Source organism: Protopterus annectens, chromosome 12.part0, assembly GCF_019279795.1.
Source record: "Protopterus annectens isolate FY-2018-M chromosome 12.part0, PAN1.0, whole genome shotgun sequence".
NCBI lineage: Eukaryota > Metazoa > Chordata > Ceratodontiformes > Protopteridae > Protopterus > Protopterus annectens.
The window spans coordinates 577860558-577883894 of NC_056746.1; the positions used below are offsets into that span (position 1 = coordinate 577860558).

At 42.9% G+C, this 23337-nt stretch overlaps 1 protein-coding gene across 3 annotated transcripts in view; it reads right to left on the reverse strand.

The window, feature by feature from the left end:
• Positions 1-23337, reverse strand: part of LOC122816727 (cytochrome P450 2K1-like) — a 657641-nt gene that overhangs the window by 580342 nt on the left and 53962 nt on the right. For all 3 annotated transcript variants that reach the window (XM_044089718.1, XM_044089719.1, XR_006367097.1), the window contains exon 3: positions 14499-14648. In XM_044089718.1, coding sequence (XP_043945653.1) covers positions 14499-14648 — 150 coding nt within the window. The remainder of the gene's footprint in view (positions 1-14498; positions 14649-23337) is intronic.

Here is a 23337-nt window from a genome sequence, read left to right on the forward strand (position 1 = left end):
GTTTGCATGGATTTGCGCAGAGATAAACTCTGCTAACTTCCAGTTATAGTTTCTTATACTGATTTAGCTTCTCAATTGATTAACCTGTGTAGGCATTGCTTTCCCCTGTGCAAACAAGGTTAAATCTGCTTACTGCTTCTTAAAAGTGCTTACTCCCACTTACCCCTGCACTAATATCTTTAAAAGAAATGAAAAAGGGTTGATAGGAATGTGGAGAAAAAGGGGCACAGAGAGGGAAAGACAGTAGGGAAAATAGTTAGGGATGTGCAAGAAGGGTGTAGGAAAGGTCCATAGCTGCCCATGTCTTCTACAGCAACAGATGTGCATATACACTGACTTTGGAGATTGATTTGGGCACTCATACCCCGGAGAGAGGTGTGAGGAAAACAATAATATGTTGTTAAGCCAATAAGACCAGATTACATGTGTCCAGTGGGCACGTGTGTGAAATGGACAGGTATGTGTGGGATGAGATATTTTTGGGGAACAGATTGCCCTTTATTTTTTTTTTCAGGTGAGAGTGGGATGTTGGGGAGGGATAGTAGGTATATTTGGGGAGGTAGGTTGAGTAGGTTAACAGACAAGACAAGCAAGATGCATACAGGGGTGGTATATGACACATGTGGGGGGTAAACACCTTGATGGGGAGGGGCGTCTTGAAATCAGAAGCCCATGAACCCCCTAGTGGAAACAGTGGGACTGAGGTTTCCACCCATGGGCAGTCACCACTGCACCTTCATAGCCCTGAAAGTGGCTGTGCTGGGGGCTGAGCAGGAGGGCCAGGCCAACCCTCTATCTGTGACACTCAAGCTGACACAGCAGATCTCCAACCTCCCTGTGGAGCTTGCTATGCACCACGACCCGGACCTGGCGATGGGTGGCAGGTTCCTGTCCACTCCTGCTACCAGGAGGGGTGAGCCCCATCCTCTGAGGTGGTTCCACCCAAAGGTGGTGCAGGACCAATGGACAAGGAGGTCCCAGGTTGGGCCCCAGACATGCTGCTGCCCGGTGCCATGGCCAGCTGAGGTGGGGCAGGTGGGTCCGCTGGGACCAGCCTTCCAAAATGTGCTATGGTGTTTAAATTTTATCAACATATGTGGGTTAGTAATAGTCAACACATTCCAGGGTTAGGTATAACAGCATGCATAGATATTCCCATTAACCCAAACACCAGATATGGAACAGTTGCATAGCAAACAGAACACATGCATATACGGGACCACAGTGATCATTACAACAGCATGCAGGTACATTGATGGCAGCATGCCGCCGATGTGGGAGTATTTCAACATGGCACATGCATAGAAACAAATTTAAATAATTATCAAACAATAGGACATATGTCCCAACAGTAGAGTTAATTTAGCACATACCGAATGAGTTGTGTATTTAGTTTATTGTTGCAGATATTCCTGTAGTTCGCATTACTTTCCTAGTTAGTGCTGTGATCTGTACCTTACAGGTATTAGTACACTACCCTAGTTTGGACAGTGGTATGGCTGTCGACAACTATACACATGAACTGAATTTTACCTGCAGTATACATCTCTTACCTGGTATACCTATGGAGGTATTGTTTTTTAACACTACCTAACTGTTTCTACACATACTCCCAGATTTCAGGCTGATGTTATGCACATACCTGTCCATCTCTTTTTGCACACACTCTGGGCATATCTTCACCACATGTAGGTTAACCAGGACATATTTCGACTATTGCCCTCTTAGACCTTTAGTGACTTGTACAATGACAGGTTTGTTTTATTCGGCATTTTCCTATTATGTGCAGGTTTGACAGTCAGTTATATGACATAAAATGCTGCCTACATGTCAGAAAGTAGCACACTGATATGGCGGGGAGACAGGGTAACAGCTGGCAGATATGGGCTGAATAACTGGACATTCTAGACATTTCAGTACACTTGTGGGGTATGCTTCTGCATACAGCTTACTACCACTCCCAGGATTCGAACCATGACTGTGTCTGCTAAAAATAAAACACTGTCCATCACAGTTGAGTGTGCTATATAGATATTGCTGTGTATCTCTTGTTTGATTTCTTTCTATAATTCTCCTGTGATTTTACATTCTGACATTGTAATTACAACACTTGTATACAGAATTTCCTAGACAGTTGTATTATGTAGTACAGTGTGGGTGATAGTGATGAGTAATACCTTATTATTCTGTGCAACTACAACACTAACAATGCCATACAATACCAGAGTAAACAGTACCAGTGCAGGATATCAATCTTTTATTGATAGGCACAGTGTTCATATCTGACAGACCTGTGGGAGCAATGTTTGTTAGCACTACCTTGAATGTTGCCACATAAATTACCAGTTTCCACATTACTAGTATGCACATACATCTCACTCTGTTACTGTACACACTCTGGTCACAGCTTGACAACATGGGGGTGGAGATGGGACATACTTGGCTAATTACTCTCATAACATTTTGGGGAGTAGCTAGAGTGACAAGTTTGTTCTTATAGATGTCTGACAATAAGCTGTATGTCTTGTTTGCTGCCTAAATGTCTGGGATCATCCCAGTAATTTGCCAGTGTGACAGGGTGACAGGCAGCAGCTATGGGCAGATTTACTGGACATTCTGGACATATCTGTATAGTTGTGGAGTATGATTCTGCATACAGCCTATTCCCACTCCCAGGATTTGAACCATGGCTGTGTGTGCAAAAACTACAACAGTTCACATCGCATTTGAGTGTGCTGTTTGGATTTTGTTGTCTGTCTTTTCAGTGTTTTCCTTAGTTGTACTATTTGACCTTTTGGGATTACAACAGTCATATACAGACATCCCTACACATTTTATTTATGTAGCACAGTGTGGGTAACAATGCTTACTACAACAGTACTATTAAGTGATTGCAATTCTACATTACCATATGATACCAGAGTGAACACATGCAGTCCAGCAGTTAAACCTTTATTGTCAGGCTATTATGCTTTTATTTACATACAACCTACATGAGACTCTTCCTGCCCTATTCTCTGGTGTATGCAGTACATGCCTTAAACAATACAGGTTTTATACAGGCAATTAACTTACTACTACTTTTAGATTTATTTCCTATAACAGTACATGCAAGAGTATTACTACCCTGCCTTGCGTCACAACTGCTGCAGTCTACAGCCAAGGGCTTCAAGGTTTGCAGCCCGCTCACCTGCCACTGTGAAAGACATAAGAGGAATATTTAGCCATACCTATCCATAATATACATGAGCTGGCAATTATTAAACAGGTAGTGGACCGATACTTACACATGGCTGGGACACCCCCTGTCCTCCTGGCCTAAAAATGGTTCCAGTCCTACCTCGATAATAGACAACAAGCAGTAATCTGGGATAAGACATTCTCTACCCTTCAACCAGTTACCATAGGTGTCCCTCAAGGGTCCATACTAGGGCTGATTCTCTTTTCAATTTTCATCAATGACCTTCATCTAGCCATCCCCCAAGCCACTTGCATACAATATGCTGATGACTCCACACTTTTATGTTCAGCCAAATCCAAATCTGAACTTCTCTCTCTTACCCAGAACACATTTAACATAGTTGAACAATGGTTTACACAGCGTTGCCTTCTTTTGAACCCTAATAAAACTAAACTTCTCCTCTTTACTCCAACTCAAAATTCCTCTCCATTGGATTTCTCAATTAAATCCACTAATAGTACCATTATATCACCAGACCCAACCACCAAACTTCTGGGCATTATCATAGATAACCTCAATTTTGACACTCATATCAATAATACAATAAAAACTGCCAATAAAAAACTGGGCTCCCTATATAGGATTAGACCTTTCCTTTCCCCCACTGCTAGAACAACTATAGCACACATTCATCTAATCTCTACTCTCCTCTATGCATCACCAATTTTTACTAACCTTTCAAAAAAGAACCTTAACAAACTGGAAACTTCCTATAACAATATTGCTAGGTTTGCTACAGGTAACCCCTACAAAACCCACCATTGCATAAATATAAAACAGCTCCAGTATGGTATCTGATGGCTGGTTTATTCTAATATGCGCATTCACTTTTCAAAATGATCATGGAAGGAACATGAAGTATCATGGCTTTGATTATCTTTAAAGCCTATTCTGTCATATCCAGTTATAAGTGAGAAGCAATAGTTAAACATAAACAAGAGACATAATTTACTTTATTGCACATCATTCATTGCCAAGTATCCTTTGTTGCACTGTTTGCATGTAGTTGCGAGGACTTACTTATTCTTGCTTTGCAGTTAATGCAGGTATGGGGGACACTAAAACAGATCACCTGGAGGTTACATTATTACAATCCCTACAACCCATATTAACCTATATGGCTTCTCACAAACCATTACATACCCCACCAGGACCAATAAAGTTAGTCAAAAATCAAGAATATTAGACTGGATTCTTATCAACAATCACCCCAATAACTATGTCTCAGGAACCCTTCCTGATAATATAAGTAACCACTCACTCACCTATATTGTTAGGCACAAAACCTTCTCTCCCAACTCAACATCTGTTAAAAATATCAGAACCAAAAAGAACTTTAACCCTGAGCTCTTTGAAAAAGAACTAAGAACTTGCAATTGGTCTCCTTTAAAACATCTCCCTTTAGAAGAAGCAATCAATTACTTTAACTCTAACTTCCTAGCCATTCTTAACCAACATGCACCAACCAGATCTATTAGAGTTAAAACCAAGTCTGCCCCATGGCTTTCTAAATTAACTAAACACAAAATGCATCTTAGAAACAAATATTGGGCAAAATGGAGTATGACTAAAAACCCAGCCAACCATCTAACCTTCAGACAACTAAGAAATGACACTAAGAAAGCTATACTCTCAGATACACAAAATTACTACCTAAAATTCCAACAACCACATCAAAACAACCCTCATAAATTCTGGACTAGCATTAACCAATTACTCCATCCAGGTAAATCATCCACTCCTAACCCTCAAAATACTGACCATAATAACCCCATCAATACAGCCAACTTATTCAATACCTATTTTACTAATACTCTCCAAACTCTAGCTTCTCAGCTATCACCCAGTATCTTTAATCTCCCTTCCTATAACTCTACCTCACCTCCTCCTTTTCATTTACAACCCATCCCAACTTCATATATTCTGACCCTATTACGAAAACTTAATCCTTGCTCTCCTTCTGCAGACCAACTACTTGCCGACTTCCTACGGCTATCAGCCAAAGCTATAGCTTATCCCATTTCTATTCTGATCAATAGGACTCTCACTGAAGGTCAAATACCCAGTCAATGGAAGTATCTCATATCATACCTCTTCATAAAGGTGGACAATCCATTGAACTCTCTAATTACCATCCTATTGCCCTTCTTTCACCTCTAGCAAAGATCATGGAGAAATGCATCCATAAGCAACTACTTGAACACATAACCAAAAATAACTTACTTTCCAGCTGTCAACATGGTTTTAGACCCTCACATAGCACTACCACTGCCCTCCTGTCCTTTACAGATTGTATAAATAAAAAATGCAACCTTAATTACCTTTCCTCTGCACTCTTCATTGACCTGTCTAAAGCTTTTGACATGGGCAATCACCAGATTCTCATAAACATACTCAAATCCCTCCCTTTAGATACACCTTCCATAAAATGGTTCCAGTCCTACCTCGATAATAGACAACAAGCAGTAATCTGGGATAAGACATTCTCTACCCTTCAACCAGTTACCATAGGTGTCCCTCAAGGGTCCATACTAGGGCCTCTTCTCTTTTCAGTTTTCATCAATGACCTTCATCTAGCCATTCCCCAAGCCACTTGCATACAATATGCTGATGACTCCACACTTTTATGTTCAGCCAAATCCAAATCTGAACTTCTCTCTCTTACCCAGAACACATTTAACATAGTTGAACAATGGTTTACACAGCGTTGCCTTCTTTTGAACCCTAATAAAACTAAACTCCTCCTCTTTACTCCAACTCAAAATTCCTCTCCATTGGATTTCTCAATTAAATCCACTAATGGTACCATTATATCACCAGACCCAACCACCAAACTTCTGGGCATTATCATAGATAACAACCTCAATTTTGACACCCATATCAATAATACAATAAAAACTGCCAATAAAAAACTGGGCTCCCTATATAGGATTAGACCTTTCCTTTCCCCCACTGCTAGAACAACTATAGCACACATTCATCTAATCTCTACTCTCCTCTATGCATCACCAATTTTTACTAACCTTTCAAAAAAGAACCTTAACAAACTGGAAACTTCCTATAACAATATTGCTAGGTTTGCTACAGGTAACCCCTACAGAACCCACCATTGCATAAATATAAAACAGCTTGGATGGCTGGAATTACAAAACATGATTAAACTCCACCAACTAACCATTGCCCATAAAACCCTTTATAAACCTTCCTCTACTCCTATTCTATCCACCCTCATCACACCATATATAAATCTGAAATCCCTACGTTCCTCTCACAAAAACCTTGTACATACCTCTAAACCCAATAACAGGGCTGGAGAATCTCTCTTTTCTAATGCTATTGGAAATACTTGGAATTTTCTCCCCAGTGATCTTTCCTCTCTCCCCTCTCCCTCACTTTTTAAAAACAAACTGAAACTTTACCTAACAACACACTGGCTGTGCCCCTGTTCTAAACCAGACTAGGCATCTAGCCAACAAGATTTACCTAAATTTCTGCTACTATTGACTACATATGTACTATTTTATTTTCTTAACTTATAAATACCACCTTTTACACTACTCTAGAACAAATACATTTTCTTTACTAATTAACAAAGTTCTTTACTGCTAAACAAAGTCTCTCTCTCTAGCCATACTATCCTCTGTCTCTCTAAATTCTCTTTACAGAAGATTTTTCTTTCTTCTATACTCTAGTTGCATATTTTACATAATTACTCTTTTATCACTTGTCCTTCTTTATTGTATAATTACTTCCTTTTCATACTACTTTACTATAAATTTTCTAGCTATAAAGCTCTTTGCTTTGTCCTCTCTGATTTCCATATTATAACCTGCTAGAAGCATAATACATAATGTATGCATCTACATAGTTATCTTATTACTTTTTATCCTTTCAAGCTTTTATTTTGTAATTTGCAATGTATATCTCAATATGTTTTATTCTTCTTCTAGTCCTATGTTAAAATGATTTTTAAGTTTTTTTTTTCCACTTAGTTTTTCTTGGAGCTTTTCTCCCTGGGCCTCTACTGAAAATGGACATGTATCCAGTTAGACTAGCCCGGTCAACAAATGTAAAATAAATAAATAAAATAATAAATAAATACATTATTGATTTTTTAAAAAAGTATGATTACAGAAAAACAACATGCAATATCATGGTCTTGATTCTTTTGCAAGAGCTATTTTGTGGTGCTTGATAACTATATATAAGTAAGAATTTTAACTTTAAGCAATATGATTGCAAATATGAGAAACAACAGGCAGGTATAGATAAGAAGAGTATTTCATTAATGTTCTAAGACTGCTATGCATAGCATGTTGTTTCTCAGGCCATCTCCTTCTCCCACCACTACCATCCCATTATGCCACTAGACCCTAATGTTACATTCCTAGTGCTCTGTAAGTCAGCATTCAACATCAACAAATGATCATTTGCAATGGTTTTAGTGGAAGCTGAGGCTTATATGTCTCGTTACTATGTTTTATTAAAATTCTCCTGCTTTTTGTCCAATAAGTGGCACTGGATCTCATAGGTTCGTATGTAGGTACTAGGCTATCTGCCCAAAGGCATTTATAAGCCTAGCTGGAATGTGTTGGCTTTAGCCGCCCCCTTAGATTAGTACCCTGTGCCTCTGTCCAGCAAAGCCACTGAAGTGATCCCCGGGGTAAACTTCCTGTTTCCCATCCACTCATCAAGGTTTCTCTTGAAGAGTGATAGTGAGGAGCTCTGCCTAATGTAGATTGGAATCTTGTTACAGAGCATGGGAAGTCTCTGGGGCATGAATCTATCCCTCCAGCATATCCTATTTATTGTTGTGGTGAGGTTTAGATCCCCAGAGTATGTGTCTCAAGGGGATATGGTTTTCTTTAGGTGGAACATGTCCATCAATTCTGGGTTGGCCATGGCCTTGTATGTCAGGCAGAGATCACCTCTGAATAGGCGGTATGCAACTGAGTACAGCTGGAGTTTCTTCAGTTGAGCTGCATAGGGCATCCGTCTGAGGCCAATGATCCTCTTGGTGAGGTACTTCTATGGTCTTTCCAGCTGTTTAAGGTGTCTTGTAAGGTACATCCCAAATGGGGCGTTGTACTCTATGATGAATCTGATGAGTGATGAGTAGAGGGGTACAATGACCTCTTTTGATCTGGATGCAAACCTTTTTGTGATTAGGTGGGCCACATAGAAGGATTTTCTAACCACTTTGGCAATGTGATTATCAAAGGAGAGATTACTATCTACTTGTATTCCCAGATCCCTTATTTTGTCTTCAATATTTAGGGGGCTACCACCTATGTGGTAGTTTGTGGGTAATTTGTTTTTTACAAAGGGGATGACTATGCACATTTTGGCATTTAGCTTGAGGCCATGGTTTTGACACCAGGTATCTGTCTCAGTGAGACCCTTTTTGTGGATGTCTGTGTCAGCCGGAGAGTCAATTATAGCCCCTAGTTTGCAGTCGTCTGTGAACTTGGTCAGCCATAGTCCTCCTGTGCTTGCCTGTATCTCTGAGAAGTATATGCTGAACAGGAGGGGTCCTAGGACTGAGCCCTGGGGAATGCCACTTGTAACCGGTTTAGAGTCAGACCTAGCTCCCACAACTCTTACCATGTGGGTTCTGTCCTTGAGCCAGTTGGCAACCCACCTTGTGATGTAGGGGTTTATGTTCAGGCTGGTGAGCTTGTCTATAATACCAGAATAGGGAATGGTATTGAAGGCCTTTGAGAGGTCTAGGTAGGCTGTGTGGACCACCTTTTCCTTGCCTATAGCCTTGGTAACTGTCTCAAAGAAGTCCATCAGGTTTAGTAGGCATGATCTGCCCTTACCAAATCCGAACTGGGTAGGGTACAGTGTTTGGAGGTCAATGTCTCTGTTAATGAGATCCATGATGATGCACTCCATAGCCTTGCAGACCAAGCTAGTCAGGCTTATAGGGCAATAGATCCCGGGGTCTGTTGTGGCTCCACCTTTGTGGAGTGGAATAACCATTGCTGTGCACCACTCTATGGGCACGTAGCCTGTGGAGAGCCTGAATTTGAACAGTGTGTTTAGTTGAGGGGTTAGTTCATCTTTGAGCTCATGTAGGATGCATCCTGGGACACCATCTGGTCCCATTGATGCTCTGTTTTTGGCTTTGGAGAGGGCTGTTTTAACCTGAGTGTTTGTGATTTCAGGGACACTACATTCTTCTGGCATGGTTTTGGGCCCTTTTGGGGGTGAGAGGGGGGCGAAGTTTGCACTGAACCTGTCTGCCAGGATCTTGGCGATATCAGTCGGTCAAGTGTATTTTGTGCCATGCTACACTAACTCTGAGCAGATCTGAGAATTGCCACTTAGATTCTTGACATAGCTAAAGAATGCCTTGTGATTATCTTTGGAGTCCTTGGCAATTTTTTTTTTCGAAGCTAGCCTTGGATGATTTTATGACGGATCGTAGTTTCTTGCTGATACTGATCAGGGATGTCTTCCCCTCTTGGGATTTTACTCTTTTCTGTACTAGTTTCCTCCTTCTATTGTATAGCTTATTTATGGCAGGGGTCCAACAGACTGGTTTCCTTTTCTTGGAGGAGTGAGTCTTGGTTTTGCTTGGGTTAGCACGATCCATACATTCTTGCAGGTGCCCGTAGAGTCCATTAGTAAAGGATTTTGCAGCTTGGGCAGCGTTATCCTTTAGCATGGGGGATTTGAAACTTTCCACCTCGGTTTTAAGTAATGTGAAGTTTGCTTTTGAAAAGTTTTTTACAGTGGTTTCATTGACCAGGGGTGGGGGCAGAATGTGGATATCCAAAGTGATTAGTTTATGGTCAGATCTAACCAGCGAGGGGTTGACCTCCAGTGTGGAACACCAGTCACCCATGTTGGTGATGACCAGGTCCAATATGTTGTCACCTCTGGTGGGGGTGTTGACCAGTTTATCCAGGGCTTTTGAGTTTATAAATTCTAGGAAATGTTGGGCAAGGGAGTTAGTACTTGAGTAGTTCTCCCAGTTAATGTTTGGGTAATTGAAATCACCCAATGTCAGGGTGTTTGGTAGGATCTTTATGTTTCCCAGTGTTTCCAGAAATGCGGAATGGGGGTCCTGGGACATGGAGGGTGATCTGTAGCAAGCTACAATTTGAATTGCAGTTCTGCCCATTGTTAGTTGCATGTGGATGATCTCTAAAGCATCGTGCTGTGCCACTAACCTGGAGGTGTGGGTATCCTTGATGAATATGGATACGCCCCTGCCTTTTGTATTTCGGTCCGGGTTTTGTGGCTGAAATGTATGGTATGAGTTGTAGCCTGGTAGTGCTGGGGTGCTGTCTGGACCCTTAAACCAGTTTTCTGTTACTGCACATATATTTTCTCCATACTGAGGAGTGCCTCAAGTGCGTGCATTTTGAGGTTTAGTCTTCTGGCATTGAGTAGCATTACAGTCAGTTTTTTTGTTACTTGTGCTATTTACAGTGCTGGGTTTGTCTTTTGAGCCTTGCCTAAAAAAAGGCACTATGGGAGTGGCAAGAGCTTTGGCCAGTATTCTAAAGCCTAAGGGTTCATAGGTTCATAGGTTAGTACTAGGCTATCTATCAGCCCTAGGCTACCAACCCTAGCCATAACAATTCCCTGAATATTTCTTCCCACATTATTTACTGTCCTGACCCCCCTGTCTAGCAGGGGACTGGCGTGATCCCTGGGAGGATTTTCTCCATCCCCCATCCAAAGTCAAGGTTCCTCTTGAAGAGGTCCAAAGAGGCACTCTGCTTGACATGTGCAAGCCATCTCTAGCAAAGCAGCGTGGCATGTCGAGCATGTCATCCCAGGCTGACAGACACTGGATCCCCTTTGAATGACACCAGAAGCTTAGCCAATTGTTGAAATTGATATTTTTTTCTTTATACCATGGCATCATTCTTGGTGAGGGCAGGATGCTACTCAAGGTCAGGGTCATACCGGCCTGGGCTAAGTGATCAGAGAGCTCTTCCATGTCTCTTTTCATGTAGTCCAGGGAGGTATGGCTCAGGTCATTCACACCAACATGTACAATGACAGAGTCATATTGGTACTTGTTCTGGAGTGACCTGAGTGCTTGTTTTATGTGGAGGATCATGGCACCTGACAGGCAGCTAACAGTAACCTTCTTCTTGTTCAGCCTAGTGAGTGGGATATCAGTGTGCCTGACTATAGAGTCACCTATTACTATTGTGTTGGGTATGTTATTTTGCCTTAAGGGCTGTGATTGCGTGGCACACTGGTTTTGTGAAGTATGTGTTTCATGGTTTGTGTTGGGGGGTGGAGGTTGCTTGGATGTCTGCTTTGGAGGTCTCTGTTGCTTTTGCAGATTTTTATTTAGTGCCTCCGAGTATGTTTTTGTTTATTTATGTGTGTTTTTTGTCGGTGCTGTTTTCATAGGTCTATGTAAGACTGGTGGTGTGATGCAAGTAATTCCCTTCTCCTCTGGACTGTCTGGTCCAGTCTTGGGTTGAGAGAGCTTAGCCTCCAGTTTGGCTGTATAATTGCAACTCTCGCATGTATTAGTGTTTGGTGGTAGGAGGAGAGGGTTGTCTGTGTACATGAGGAAGTTGTAACATTGCCTCAAAATACCCAGATTCACCAGTTGGACCGGAGAGAACACCTGAAACTGCCCTTTGGACATCCACATCAGCTACCACCATCTCAGGTGGATGAGGCCTCAATTTAACATCTCTTCTGAATGATGAAATTATAAGGAAGGCTAGCAACCCCGTTCTTCAGTGGGTGTAGTGCACTATCAGTATTGAAATATAAATTGTGAGATTCTAGCACTTATGACCTTCCTGATGTCAAAAGCAAGTGTGTTAAAAGACAATTTTTATGGTGTACAGGGATAAAGTCCTGACTTGGCCCACATGACCCACATTCAGTTAGTGGCTTGGACAACTGCAAATGATGATAGGCATGCTAATCATTGAAGGGGAGGGGCATGCTGATGGGGGCAGATTGCTCATAAAGCCATAGCAGAGATATGGGGTTTAAAGACATCACCAAGCAGGGCGTTCAGGATGGCTGAAAAGGCATGGCTGCTCTACAGTCCAGAGCAGCCACATCTTTACAGGCCTTACCTCATTTCCTTCGCAAGTGCGTATAATGTCATGTCAGCATATGGGGGCAGGGGTTGGAGCCTACAGAAAACCTCACTGAAATGCCACGGCATGACAGCTGCTCACCTGGCCACTCCCATTCTTCAGTGCCTGGTTTACTTTATTCCCTTAGAGCCTGTACCCGGAGATCAGATGTTCTCAAAGTACAGGAGCTCTCTCAGAAGGCAGACCCTCCTGGTGTGAGTTGCACCAAGGAGACACCCAAGGTGTGGGAGCTGGTACTGGAGCCACCTAATGTCAGACATAGTGGTTGACCAAAAAATAAAAAATAAAAAAGGGTGCTACACTGAGACCCTTAATAATTTGCATTTTATAGCACAATAGTTCTAACTAACTACTTTCTTAATGAAGTTGCACAACATAGTATCACAATGCTACTAAGTTTTCATCAAGGTGTCACATGTTTATTTTTTTCTGTTCAGTCACCAAGTTGTTATACTGATGTGTGAATAAAAGGAGCAAATCTTCTATACAGGTACCTTACCATGGCACTGGTGGGATTGGAGCTGTGCCCTTAAGTGATGGTTATGCAACCATGGAGATGGCCATTACAGGTACTATACATATATGTTGTAGTTACAGCCTGCTGCATGAAATTCAGAATGGTTTCTGCCAACATTATTAGGCAGTGTTGGGTCTTGTGTCAGCATGAGCTATGGTGAGATACATTTTTGTCTTTGGTAAGGATATGGATGAGATAACCAAAAACGTTTACAATAAATGATAAATGTGGTATAAATAGGGCATTTCAGTACATCCAGCATTCAGATAAAAATATCAATTATCAAACAGTAAACATAAATCATGGCTGGATATCACTTTGCAGAGTCACAATTTTTACACAGGTTTTGATATATTTGTAATTTCAAGTCTATTCAGAGGCATTGTAGGTATGGCAGAATAATAAACTGTGCATGCATAATAACCAAAGTGTGTTGTGATATACCAGCCTTCCAGAAATGTGAAGCTGTAGAAGAACTGTAAACTAGAGGACTAGTTTGGTGATGCTATAAACAGTGACCTCATGAACAGAACACACCAAGCCAAAACAAACAGAACTAGTGAATATGTGAGCAGAGCTGGATTCTCCCTGCTCCTACCATCATCCCAGTTACATAACCAGTTTCTGCCTGGTATTAGGCTCCTGAAAATAATCACAGAGGAAACATTTTCTGGACTATAGTTTTATTAAAATTCATTTTTGACTTGCATTGAAGCTTAGTTTACTCTCAGAGGAACTTATTTTATCCCAATATTACCTAAAATGAGGAAATATATACTCTTTTGTTTTTAAAGGAGCAATGTGGATTCCATGCTGGATGAGAAAAAGGGATCCTATCTTCATTCTTGAAGTGATATTGGATAGCTCAAAGGAATTAGTTTGCCAGTGCTATCCACATAATTTTTGTGGACCTGGAGAAGACATATGACAGTGTACCTCAAAACATTTCACGTGAGGTACTTCAGTAGTGCTAGCCATGGAAAAATAAACTCTTTACCCTTGCACAAATATTGATGGGATCAATAGCATTAGATTTCCCATACAATGCTTGTTTTGTTGACTTAGCAATCCAGACAGTTCTCCATATAGAGCTACTGCTTTTTTCAGTCGACAGTAGCTAGTGAGGTAGTTTCAGCATCCTGTGAGGATGTCATGTGAGTGCATTCTATGGAAGACAGGTCAGTCAGGTTTACTAGAAGGAGACCCTGGGTGTTATCTAGGAAACGTTGGAAGAATTATATCTGACAGCTTAGCTTGCTTCCAACCCAACTATTGCCATGACAACCAGTTCTTTAAAAAATGGATGGATGGGTGGATGGATGGATGGATGGACTGCTGGTAAATAAGATGGATAGATGGATAAGATGAAGAATGGATGGGCAGATTAGTGGTAAGTGGGATGGATGGATCGATTTTCTTTCATGTGAATAAATATGCATTTATGTAACATAATATTTGTTGAGTTTATGAAATATTTTAATACTGTATTGAACAACTAAACAAAATTATTGAAAATTGATTTGAATTCAACCTGTAAATTGTCCTCATTACTTTATATACATATTTCTTTGTTTTTAATTGCACTTTAATGCAACTTGAAAGTCAAAATACAGGATTGTTGAACCTTGTCTGAGTGACTTACCTTTAAAAGATTCAAATACTTTTATCAGAGCTATACTTTCTTCCAGAATTCGGTGTTCAATAGACTTTTTGCCCATTCCAAGCTCTTTAAGTGTGGAGATTGCAAATCTTCTCATCTGTTTCCATGATTCTCCATTGGCAAAAATGATTCCTTTTAAGAAAAATTAAAGGATTCTCAAAATAAATTTTTTGATAGATAGCTTATGGCAATATGTAGCTGTAATTGGATTCCAAAGACTCGAGATAGCCATTTGGAGGTACAAATACAGAAGTCTAAGATGCAAACTCTTTGCTGAATATACACTGAAGCAAACTTCAACAGAATCAATAAATGGCTACATTATATGCCTTGCCAGAGCATGAGACAGTCCCCCCAGATTTATAAAGCCCTGCATTGCGTGCAGGATTAGTCTAAGAGCTATTTTCGGCAATATGGCCGACGTGCGATCCAGGAATGAGCTTCTGGGATGTGCACATGAGCTTTTAGACTAATCCTGCACGGACCAAGCTCCTGTATGCAAATTACCCCCATTTGCAGGTGAAAACCATGCAAATGAGGGTAATTTGTGATCCAGGAAACTGGCAGCTGTCCGTGCAGAATGAGTGCAGTGTGCAGAAATGTACTCGGTTAGTAACCGAGTACATTTTTGGAAACTACAAAACGGAGGCATGACAGCCCCAAATAAAGTGTGCATATGATGTGTAATCCATGCCAATGGCCATATAATTGGCTATTGGCATGGAAAACAGTGTAGAAATGAAATATTTAACATGTTTTGTTTTTTTTGGCCGATATCGGCCTTTTAAGCTAAGGGCAGCAGCAGCGCGCAAATGGGATTGGGCTAAAAAAAAAAAAAAAAAACTAAAACAACCATTAAGAAGAAAATCATTATTTTGCCATAATAGTCAATGGCAGGCAGAATACAACATGGCCATTGCAGACTGGTTGCTAAGGGGGAAGGCTGAGTGTGGGACATGTAACTAAGGATTAGCAGGCAATCCTATGCAAATGAGGGGAATGATAGAGAATCCCAGATTCTCTGTCAGTGCAAGCCTGCACCTAAGAGTGTAGGACTAAGAAAACCATGACTGTAAGCCCTAGACATAGCTGACATCAGAAGGGGGCGTGTCAGGCATGCTGTAAACTAATTGGAGCACTGTGGCTTGTGTTTGCCCTTAGCTAAGCTAAGCTAAGGCAGGGGGTATGTCTAGGGCTGTCCTATCTTACACCAAGAAAATCATGGTGTACACAGGTAGAACAAGCCAAAATCCTGTAAAACCTGCTTACATCATGTACTTGTGTTTACGCAGCACGCACCAGGTGTAAAAAAAAGAAAACAGGAAATAGCAGCTCCGTTCACATCTGAGCACTGTGTTTGCACGGCACGCCCCCGAGCTTAAACAGGAAGGCAATAGGAAGAAAAACCAGCAGTAGGAAGGTAAGGAAGTAGAAATAGCATAGCTGGCAGGTGAAATGTATCAGAATCAGCCAGTTACAGATGCAGCAGCCCATCCCAGGCCAGAACACCACTATAAACTATGTAAACACCTTCCCCCTTGTTTTTTCCCAAAAACTCTGCATCACCAGTGTATACAAATGGGAAAATTTTACAAAACAAAAGCAAAACAAAAAATGTTAGGGGCTGCTTTTGCTATCATAAACCAGCATGTGCAAGAGGCTGAGGGTGGTGAGGATGTGAATGCTGCCGACCAGCCCACAGTGAGGAGATGGAGAAGAGTGTACAGACCCAGGGTAACCTACCAAGGGCTACATGAGCTGGAGATAGTGGAGCATTATAGGGTGGACAGGGACCTCGTACAGCAAATTGTTGAGCTGTGCCGGCCACACCTCACACACAGAATTAACAGAAGGGAACCGATCCCAGTGGATACCAAGGTATGTGTAGGCCTAAGAATACTAGCTACAGGTACCTTCCAAAGGCCAACTCGGGATATGATGGGGATTTCACAGGCATCAGCATCCAGGGTACTCCACCAATTCCTGGATGACATGTCAGCACATGCCAGTGAGCATATATATAGCCCCAACACCCGTGAGGCGTTGGCCAGCAATATGTGTCTCTTCCACCAAATAGCAGAATACCCTGAGGTAGTGGGTGCAATAGACTGCATGCACATACGCATCAAAGCACCACCCGGTGAGTGGGGTAGGGTCTACATCAACCACAAGAGCTTCCCCTCCATCATCTGCCAGGTTGTGTGCAATGCCCAGGGCATAATAATGAATGTGTGTGCTGGCTGCCCTAGAAGCTATCATGATTCCCACATCTGGCATCTGATGCAGCTGTACCAGAGAATTGCCATTGGGGACATCTCACACGGTCACCTAGTGGAGGATGCTGGATATGCACTGGAGCCGTGGCTGATGACACCCATCAGAAATGCACACACACCCGAACAAGAACTCCATAATGAGGCACACGCACAAACAAGAATCATAATAGAGCATGTGTTTTGGATGCTCAAGTTACGGTTCCAATACCTGGACACTTCTGGTGGAGCCTTGCAGTTCTCACCAACTACGTATACCTAAATTGTCCTTGTATGTGCCATGCTACACAATATGATCCTGCAGAAACAGCTGCAGCAGGTACAGCATGGAGCAGGACCACACAGCCCCCCACCATTGCCAAGGCCTGCACAGGCACAGAGTGACTCAGAGAAGGAACAATCTGAGCCTGCCCCAGTAGGCAGAAGGAGGCATGCCCAGTATGCCCTGGCCTTGGCAAAGAGGCAACGCATAGCACATGCACTGACACGGTAGGGACCCAGGGAATGCCACCTCTCTCTGACTCGCACATACAATAAAAGGGATGCCAAACATGACACTACCTGTGCTTACCCATGTATAGGGAGTGTACTATGTGCAACCAACATAGGCAGCTCTGCAGCACCACTCTCAGTACTGGGACACCCACAAGGTAAGTGACTCACACATGCCAGTCGGGGGGGTCACATACCCAACAACAGTCATAGCCAGCAGGACAGGTGTAAACAAACACAAACAAATGCTGTACTATGGCCTCTAAATGAGGCCTATGGGTAACCCCCCCCACAAGGCCCACACAGACATACTACAGCAGGCCAGGCAGTTGGATATCAGTTGTGAAGGCTAGGAAGTCAGAATATAATATGTAGGTAATTAAAAGCTAAGATCTGTAGTACACTGGTATGTCTCTAGTCAGCATGATAGGTAAGACTATAGACTGAAATGGAGTACCCGACATACCAGTATAGTCCTAGCAAATGCATACAAGTGTCAGGTGTGGCCCCCCCCCCATCCTACGTAGACTTATAGTAGCAGTCAGGTGTGGTCCCCCCAAACATGTGTAGAAATGCAGAAAGGTAGAAACAGTCAGGTGTCCCCCCCGCTATGCAGAAATGTAGCAACAGTCAATGCCAACTGACTGATGGATACCCTGCAGACACATCATGCTACCTGTCAGTGTACAACACAAAGGTCAGCACCGCACTACAAACTACCTACACTTGATCCACACATGCAATACAGACAGCCATACTGGGCATGCTCACACACTTAGAGAAATGAAGGCAATGTCAGTCAACAACATACTGAAAGGTCATACTGGGCATGTTCACACATGCTTGCAAACACCAGTGGACCAGACATATCTGGCAGTTGCAGTTGTTAGTGCAGACACTTGTCAGTATGCACCACTCATGCCTTGCACACACAATGGATAGGAATACAGACATATATGTCAGGACAACACACCAAAATAAGCCAAAGGTAGACGTATATAGATGTGTGGAAGAGGGTCACTATGACAAGGAGCCATCCAGGCCTGTCCCACACAGCCAAAGGGCCCTAAATACATGAGGTGCAGATGTCACCCACTGCAAATACTAGCCACCAGTATCTGTCGGCATTACAGACTATGTGGTGCATGTGCCAGCTGTGAAACATGACTGTACAAGGAAGTAGTCATCTAGTAGCTGTATACACGTACCTGTGACATATGACTCAGTGTGTGGCCGCATGTGGTGTGTCAACCCCTAGATGAATGGGTTATGGCCCATGCACACACCGCCCTCCCCATAGCCCTACTATGACAAGCCTGCTGAGGTCATCCAATGTGAAATACATCTTTGGGAGAACTGTAGCCAGTAATCTCTGCAGCATGCTGTAACTGCATACTGCTGTAGTGTGATAAAATAGGTAGGTGTTCTAACCCCAGACCTGGCAACTCTGTGTGTGTGTGTGTGTGTGTGTGTGTGTGTGTGTGTGTGTGTCTGTTTTTGACTGAGTAGAGAACAATGCTTTTTAGAGTACTCACACTCTTTACAAGTCATATACCCAACTTTGGCAAGGCTGCTGATATCACCCACCTAGAAATACACCTCTGGGAAGGTTGTAACCCAGTAATCTCTGTAGCGCATCCTGTAACTGTGTACTGCTATAGTGTAATAAAGTAGTTAGGTAGGTATTATAACCCCAGACTTGGCATGTGTGTTTGTCTGTCTCTGACTGAGTAGAGAACAATGCTTTTTATAGTACTCATACTCCTTACAAGTCATATACTCAACTTTGGTAAGGCTGCTGATGTCACCCACCTAGAAATACACCTCTGGGAAGGTTGTAGCATGTCCTGTAACTGTGTACTGCTGTAGTGTAATAAAATAATTAGGTAAGTGTTCTAACCCCAGACCTGGCAACTGTGTGTGTGTGTCCGTCTGCCTCTGACTGAGTAAAGAACAATGCTTTTTAGAGTACTTACAAGTCATATACTCATCTTTGGCAAGGCTGTTGATGTCACCCACCTAGAACTACAAATCTGGGAAAGTTGTAACCCACTAATCTCCGTAGCATGTCCTGTAACTGCGTACTGCTGTAGTGTGATAAAGTAATTAGGTAGGTGCTCTAACCCCAGACCTGGCAACTGTGTGTGTCTGTTTGTCCGTCTGTCTCTGACTGAGTAGAGAACAATGCTTTTTAGAGTACTCACACTCCTTACAAGTCATATACTCAACTTTGGCAAGGCTGCTGATGTCACCCACCTACAAATACACCTCTGGGAACCTTGTAGCCCAGTAATCTCTGAGCGTGTCCGGTAACTTTGTACTGCTAGAGTGTGATTTAGAACTGTGGTAGGGTTCCATCCCTAACCATGGCAGTTCTAGATGTTTTGTTTGTGTTTCAATGTCTGAGTACAGAGCAATGCATTATAAGCTAGTCACCTGCAGTACATTTGAAATGCCCTACTTTGGCAATCCTGCTGATGTCATCCCTTGTGAAATACACCTTTGGGGAAAGAGTTCTCTAGTAATCCCCACAGAGTGTTTTATAACAGCTCCATGCTGTAGTGTGATATAGATCTCTGGCATGGGTTCTATACACACACATGCTGGTTATGGATGTTTTGTGTGTGTCTCGCTGCCTGTGTATTGAGCAATGCATTTTAGGCTATTCACTCACAGTACATTTGAAATGCCCTACTTTGGTAAGCCTGCTGATGTCATTCATTGTGAAATAGAACTTTGGGAAAGAGTACTCTAGTAATGTCCATGGCACATACTATAACTGTGTAGTGCTGTAGTGTAATAAACTAATTAGGTAGGGGTTCTACTCCCACACATGACAGGTGTATGTGTGTTTGTAACTTGTATCCTGTGGAGAGGTGAGTGTATGACACCTGTGGCCAATGTGGAGTGGGTTTTGCATATTTCTTATATGGTGGCCCTACGATATATCACAATGTCAACCGTACTGGGATAACAGATGTTAAATAGGTAAGAGGCTGTGGTGCAAAGCCATACCCATACATGTGACATCAAGCCCAGACAATCACAGTTAGCAACCCCAGTATTACCCAGAGCACACTGTCAACCCATGTCTCATACACACACATGCCTAGGCAACAGCCAATATGTGGGTAGTACAATGCATACTGGCCACCAATAGTAACTGTGGAGTGATAGCAGTAGGCTACAGAGGGCATGTCACCCTGCCCATCTGTCCAATATGCACGTACATGCAGACAGTGCACCTCCCCATGTTCCCCAATGGACATCTGCATCACATGTGGTGCCATCACATGTGACCCACAACAGACATACCATGCCTGACAACATGCCCTGTGTGGACAGATGCCACTGGCACCAGGGAATGCTGTTAGCATGCTATCAATGTAGGTGCAGGGTAAACCTGCTGCCCATTACCAGTACCTGCCACAGGTGGGCAAGACTGGCACATCTGATGATAATCTGTGTTCGCAACATGGGCCAGACACCCCAGGTACAGTTCCACATGTCACTGTACATGCATGTGGGAGGTGTGCACATCCTAGACACCATCCATGTCATGAAGTAAGGAACACATACATGGCAGGGGTTGCACAGCATTGGCCACACACAATAGCCACCCAGGTGACTGGATGGGGGATACAATACCCACCTGTGTGGGTAAATGCAGAAATGACAGCCCTGAGCCACAATACAGACCATTGTCATGTGGCCTGATGCCAAGGTATACCCATCACCTACTCTTGTATAGCCTGCTGGCACAGTTGACCACCACACCCAGTGCGGACATGCACCCATGCATGTCAGTACTGGCACCCAGTGTGTTCGTGTGTGTTGTATGGTGTATATGTCCACATCCACACTCATTACAACCCCCCTGGGCATACTGAAGCATGCTGTCTGATGTCTGACACCTCTTCATAATCTTTGCCCACACGACCTCCATATGACCCGTGTGGTTCATGTGATACCTGCACATTGATGTGTTGTGGCAATCCCACTAGTGATGAGTTGTACTCCTGGCCCTGCCAAGTGTGTCAATGTGTGTGCGTCCCTGTGAGAGTGTGGCTGTGTTGATGCTGGCACCTGTTCATGCGGACAGGAACGTGTACGTTACCTACCATATAGCTACCATATCCCTGTTGCAGATATCACTCAACATCACATATATGTTCTGAGTGCTCCACAGCAGGTAACCCATGTGGTGCATCCAATAACTGCATCAAACTGTGATAGCACTACATAGTTGTCAGGGGTTTGATACCCTGTGCTGGTAGGTGTGTGACACAAACATACTTCAGTTTTACTCTCCCACCCCTGCCTGACATGTATTTGCCTCTGTCTGCCTCCCCCACTCCCTCTCTGGTGGATGTGGAGACCCACACCTGCTTTGCTTAGGCAGCAGCATGTGTATTTTAAGTGATGCTCATGATCAGCTGATGGCCTCTGCATGAATTGCAGCCCTCCCCTAGCTGATTGCATGTGGAACAGCTGTGGTAACATTCCCATAGCCAATTGCATGGAAACACACTCCAAAATCTAGGAACATCATGGTGGTGTTGGCCCTTTTCATTCACTGTGAGCAGAGACTAGATATGTTGTTTGGCAAACAGCATCTCAGATTGGGGATGTACCTCTAACAACATACACTGTGGAAAAATGGTAACAAACAGGAGGGGGATGTGCTTGACCTGACTACAGACTGTAAGTGTTGCTATACTGCATTTGGAGTAATGTTGGTTTAACAGTGCTTGTCTGGATATGGCTGTCATACATGTCGCAATACCTGCCATGTCAGTTCCATGTATATGAGGAAACCCCATCTGCAGGGTCATCTGCAGACTGAGGCAGTGTTGTGCCTTTGGTTTCATGTGTTAGCCATGGAGCATCTATCTGTGGAATGCAGAAGGTAGTGTGAGGATTGCAGTCTGTAGATGGTGAAGGCCCTGACAGTTACTGACTTCATATCCCTCATAGGACATATGTTGCAACAAACCCCATTACAATGGTAAAAGTATGAGGTTATCACAGCAACATGACTATATTGGCCCTGTGTATGTGCTGTCAGCCACATCTCTGTCAACCTTTGTACATATGTCGTACATGAAGTGGTGCATATGTGCTGTACATCATATCTGATAACAAACCAGTGATATATCTGATTGCTACATATGTTATGTACAGTAGGGATTATATTTCATGACATAGCCTGGATGTTCTGTTGATGTTTGTACAGTACTGAGGTCTGTGTAGTGATGGTGAATGTCGGCAGTGTGTGTAGTGTTAATATGTACTGTAGCCTGTTTACAGACTGTGGTAGGTTTCATTGTTCTAGTTCCCCTTCTATCTGATGTTACCTGCTGCCCCACTGTATGGTACCATTTTGGCGTACATGTTTGTAGGGCCATACACACACATGTCCCATACCACAGACAGACATCAAACCAAACTGTGTAGCAGGCCAGTATATGTAAGGTCATTCTGTGAGTGGCACATATGAGGTTGATGTAGAACAGATAGTCCAGATACTGTAATATTATGCTGGCTTACCATATGTGGCTGTGGCTGCATTCACATTGGTTGTGGTTATGCACTTTCACACAGGTGTATCTTACCCTGTGCTGTGACATGCCTGTTGAGCCTGCTATGTATGCAGGTACATGTGCATTCCCCCATAGGAGATGTAGGCCAGTGTTGAGCCAGTCTGCCTGTAATCTGCACAGTGCATTGTTACATGCCTAGCAGCTTAGTGTAATTACCCAGTGAGATGTCATGTGCAGATACTTGCCAGATGTATTGCTGCCGAGCCTCCCTTAACAGTCATGCATGTCAGACAGAGCAGTGGGATGCTGTACAGATGTATGTGAATATCTAGTGGGTAGTATGTGTCCATGGTACCCTTGAACCAGCAGTCATTCTGTGTCAGGCCAGACAGAAGTGTGTGAATGCAAAACCTATGGTGGCAAATGTATACCAGTCATTATGTGTTATACCCATCTACATGGCTGTCTACATCCATATTGTCTGGCCCGGTACTCATGTTGTGCACATAGCGA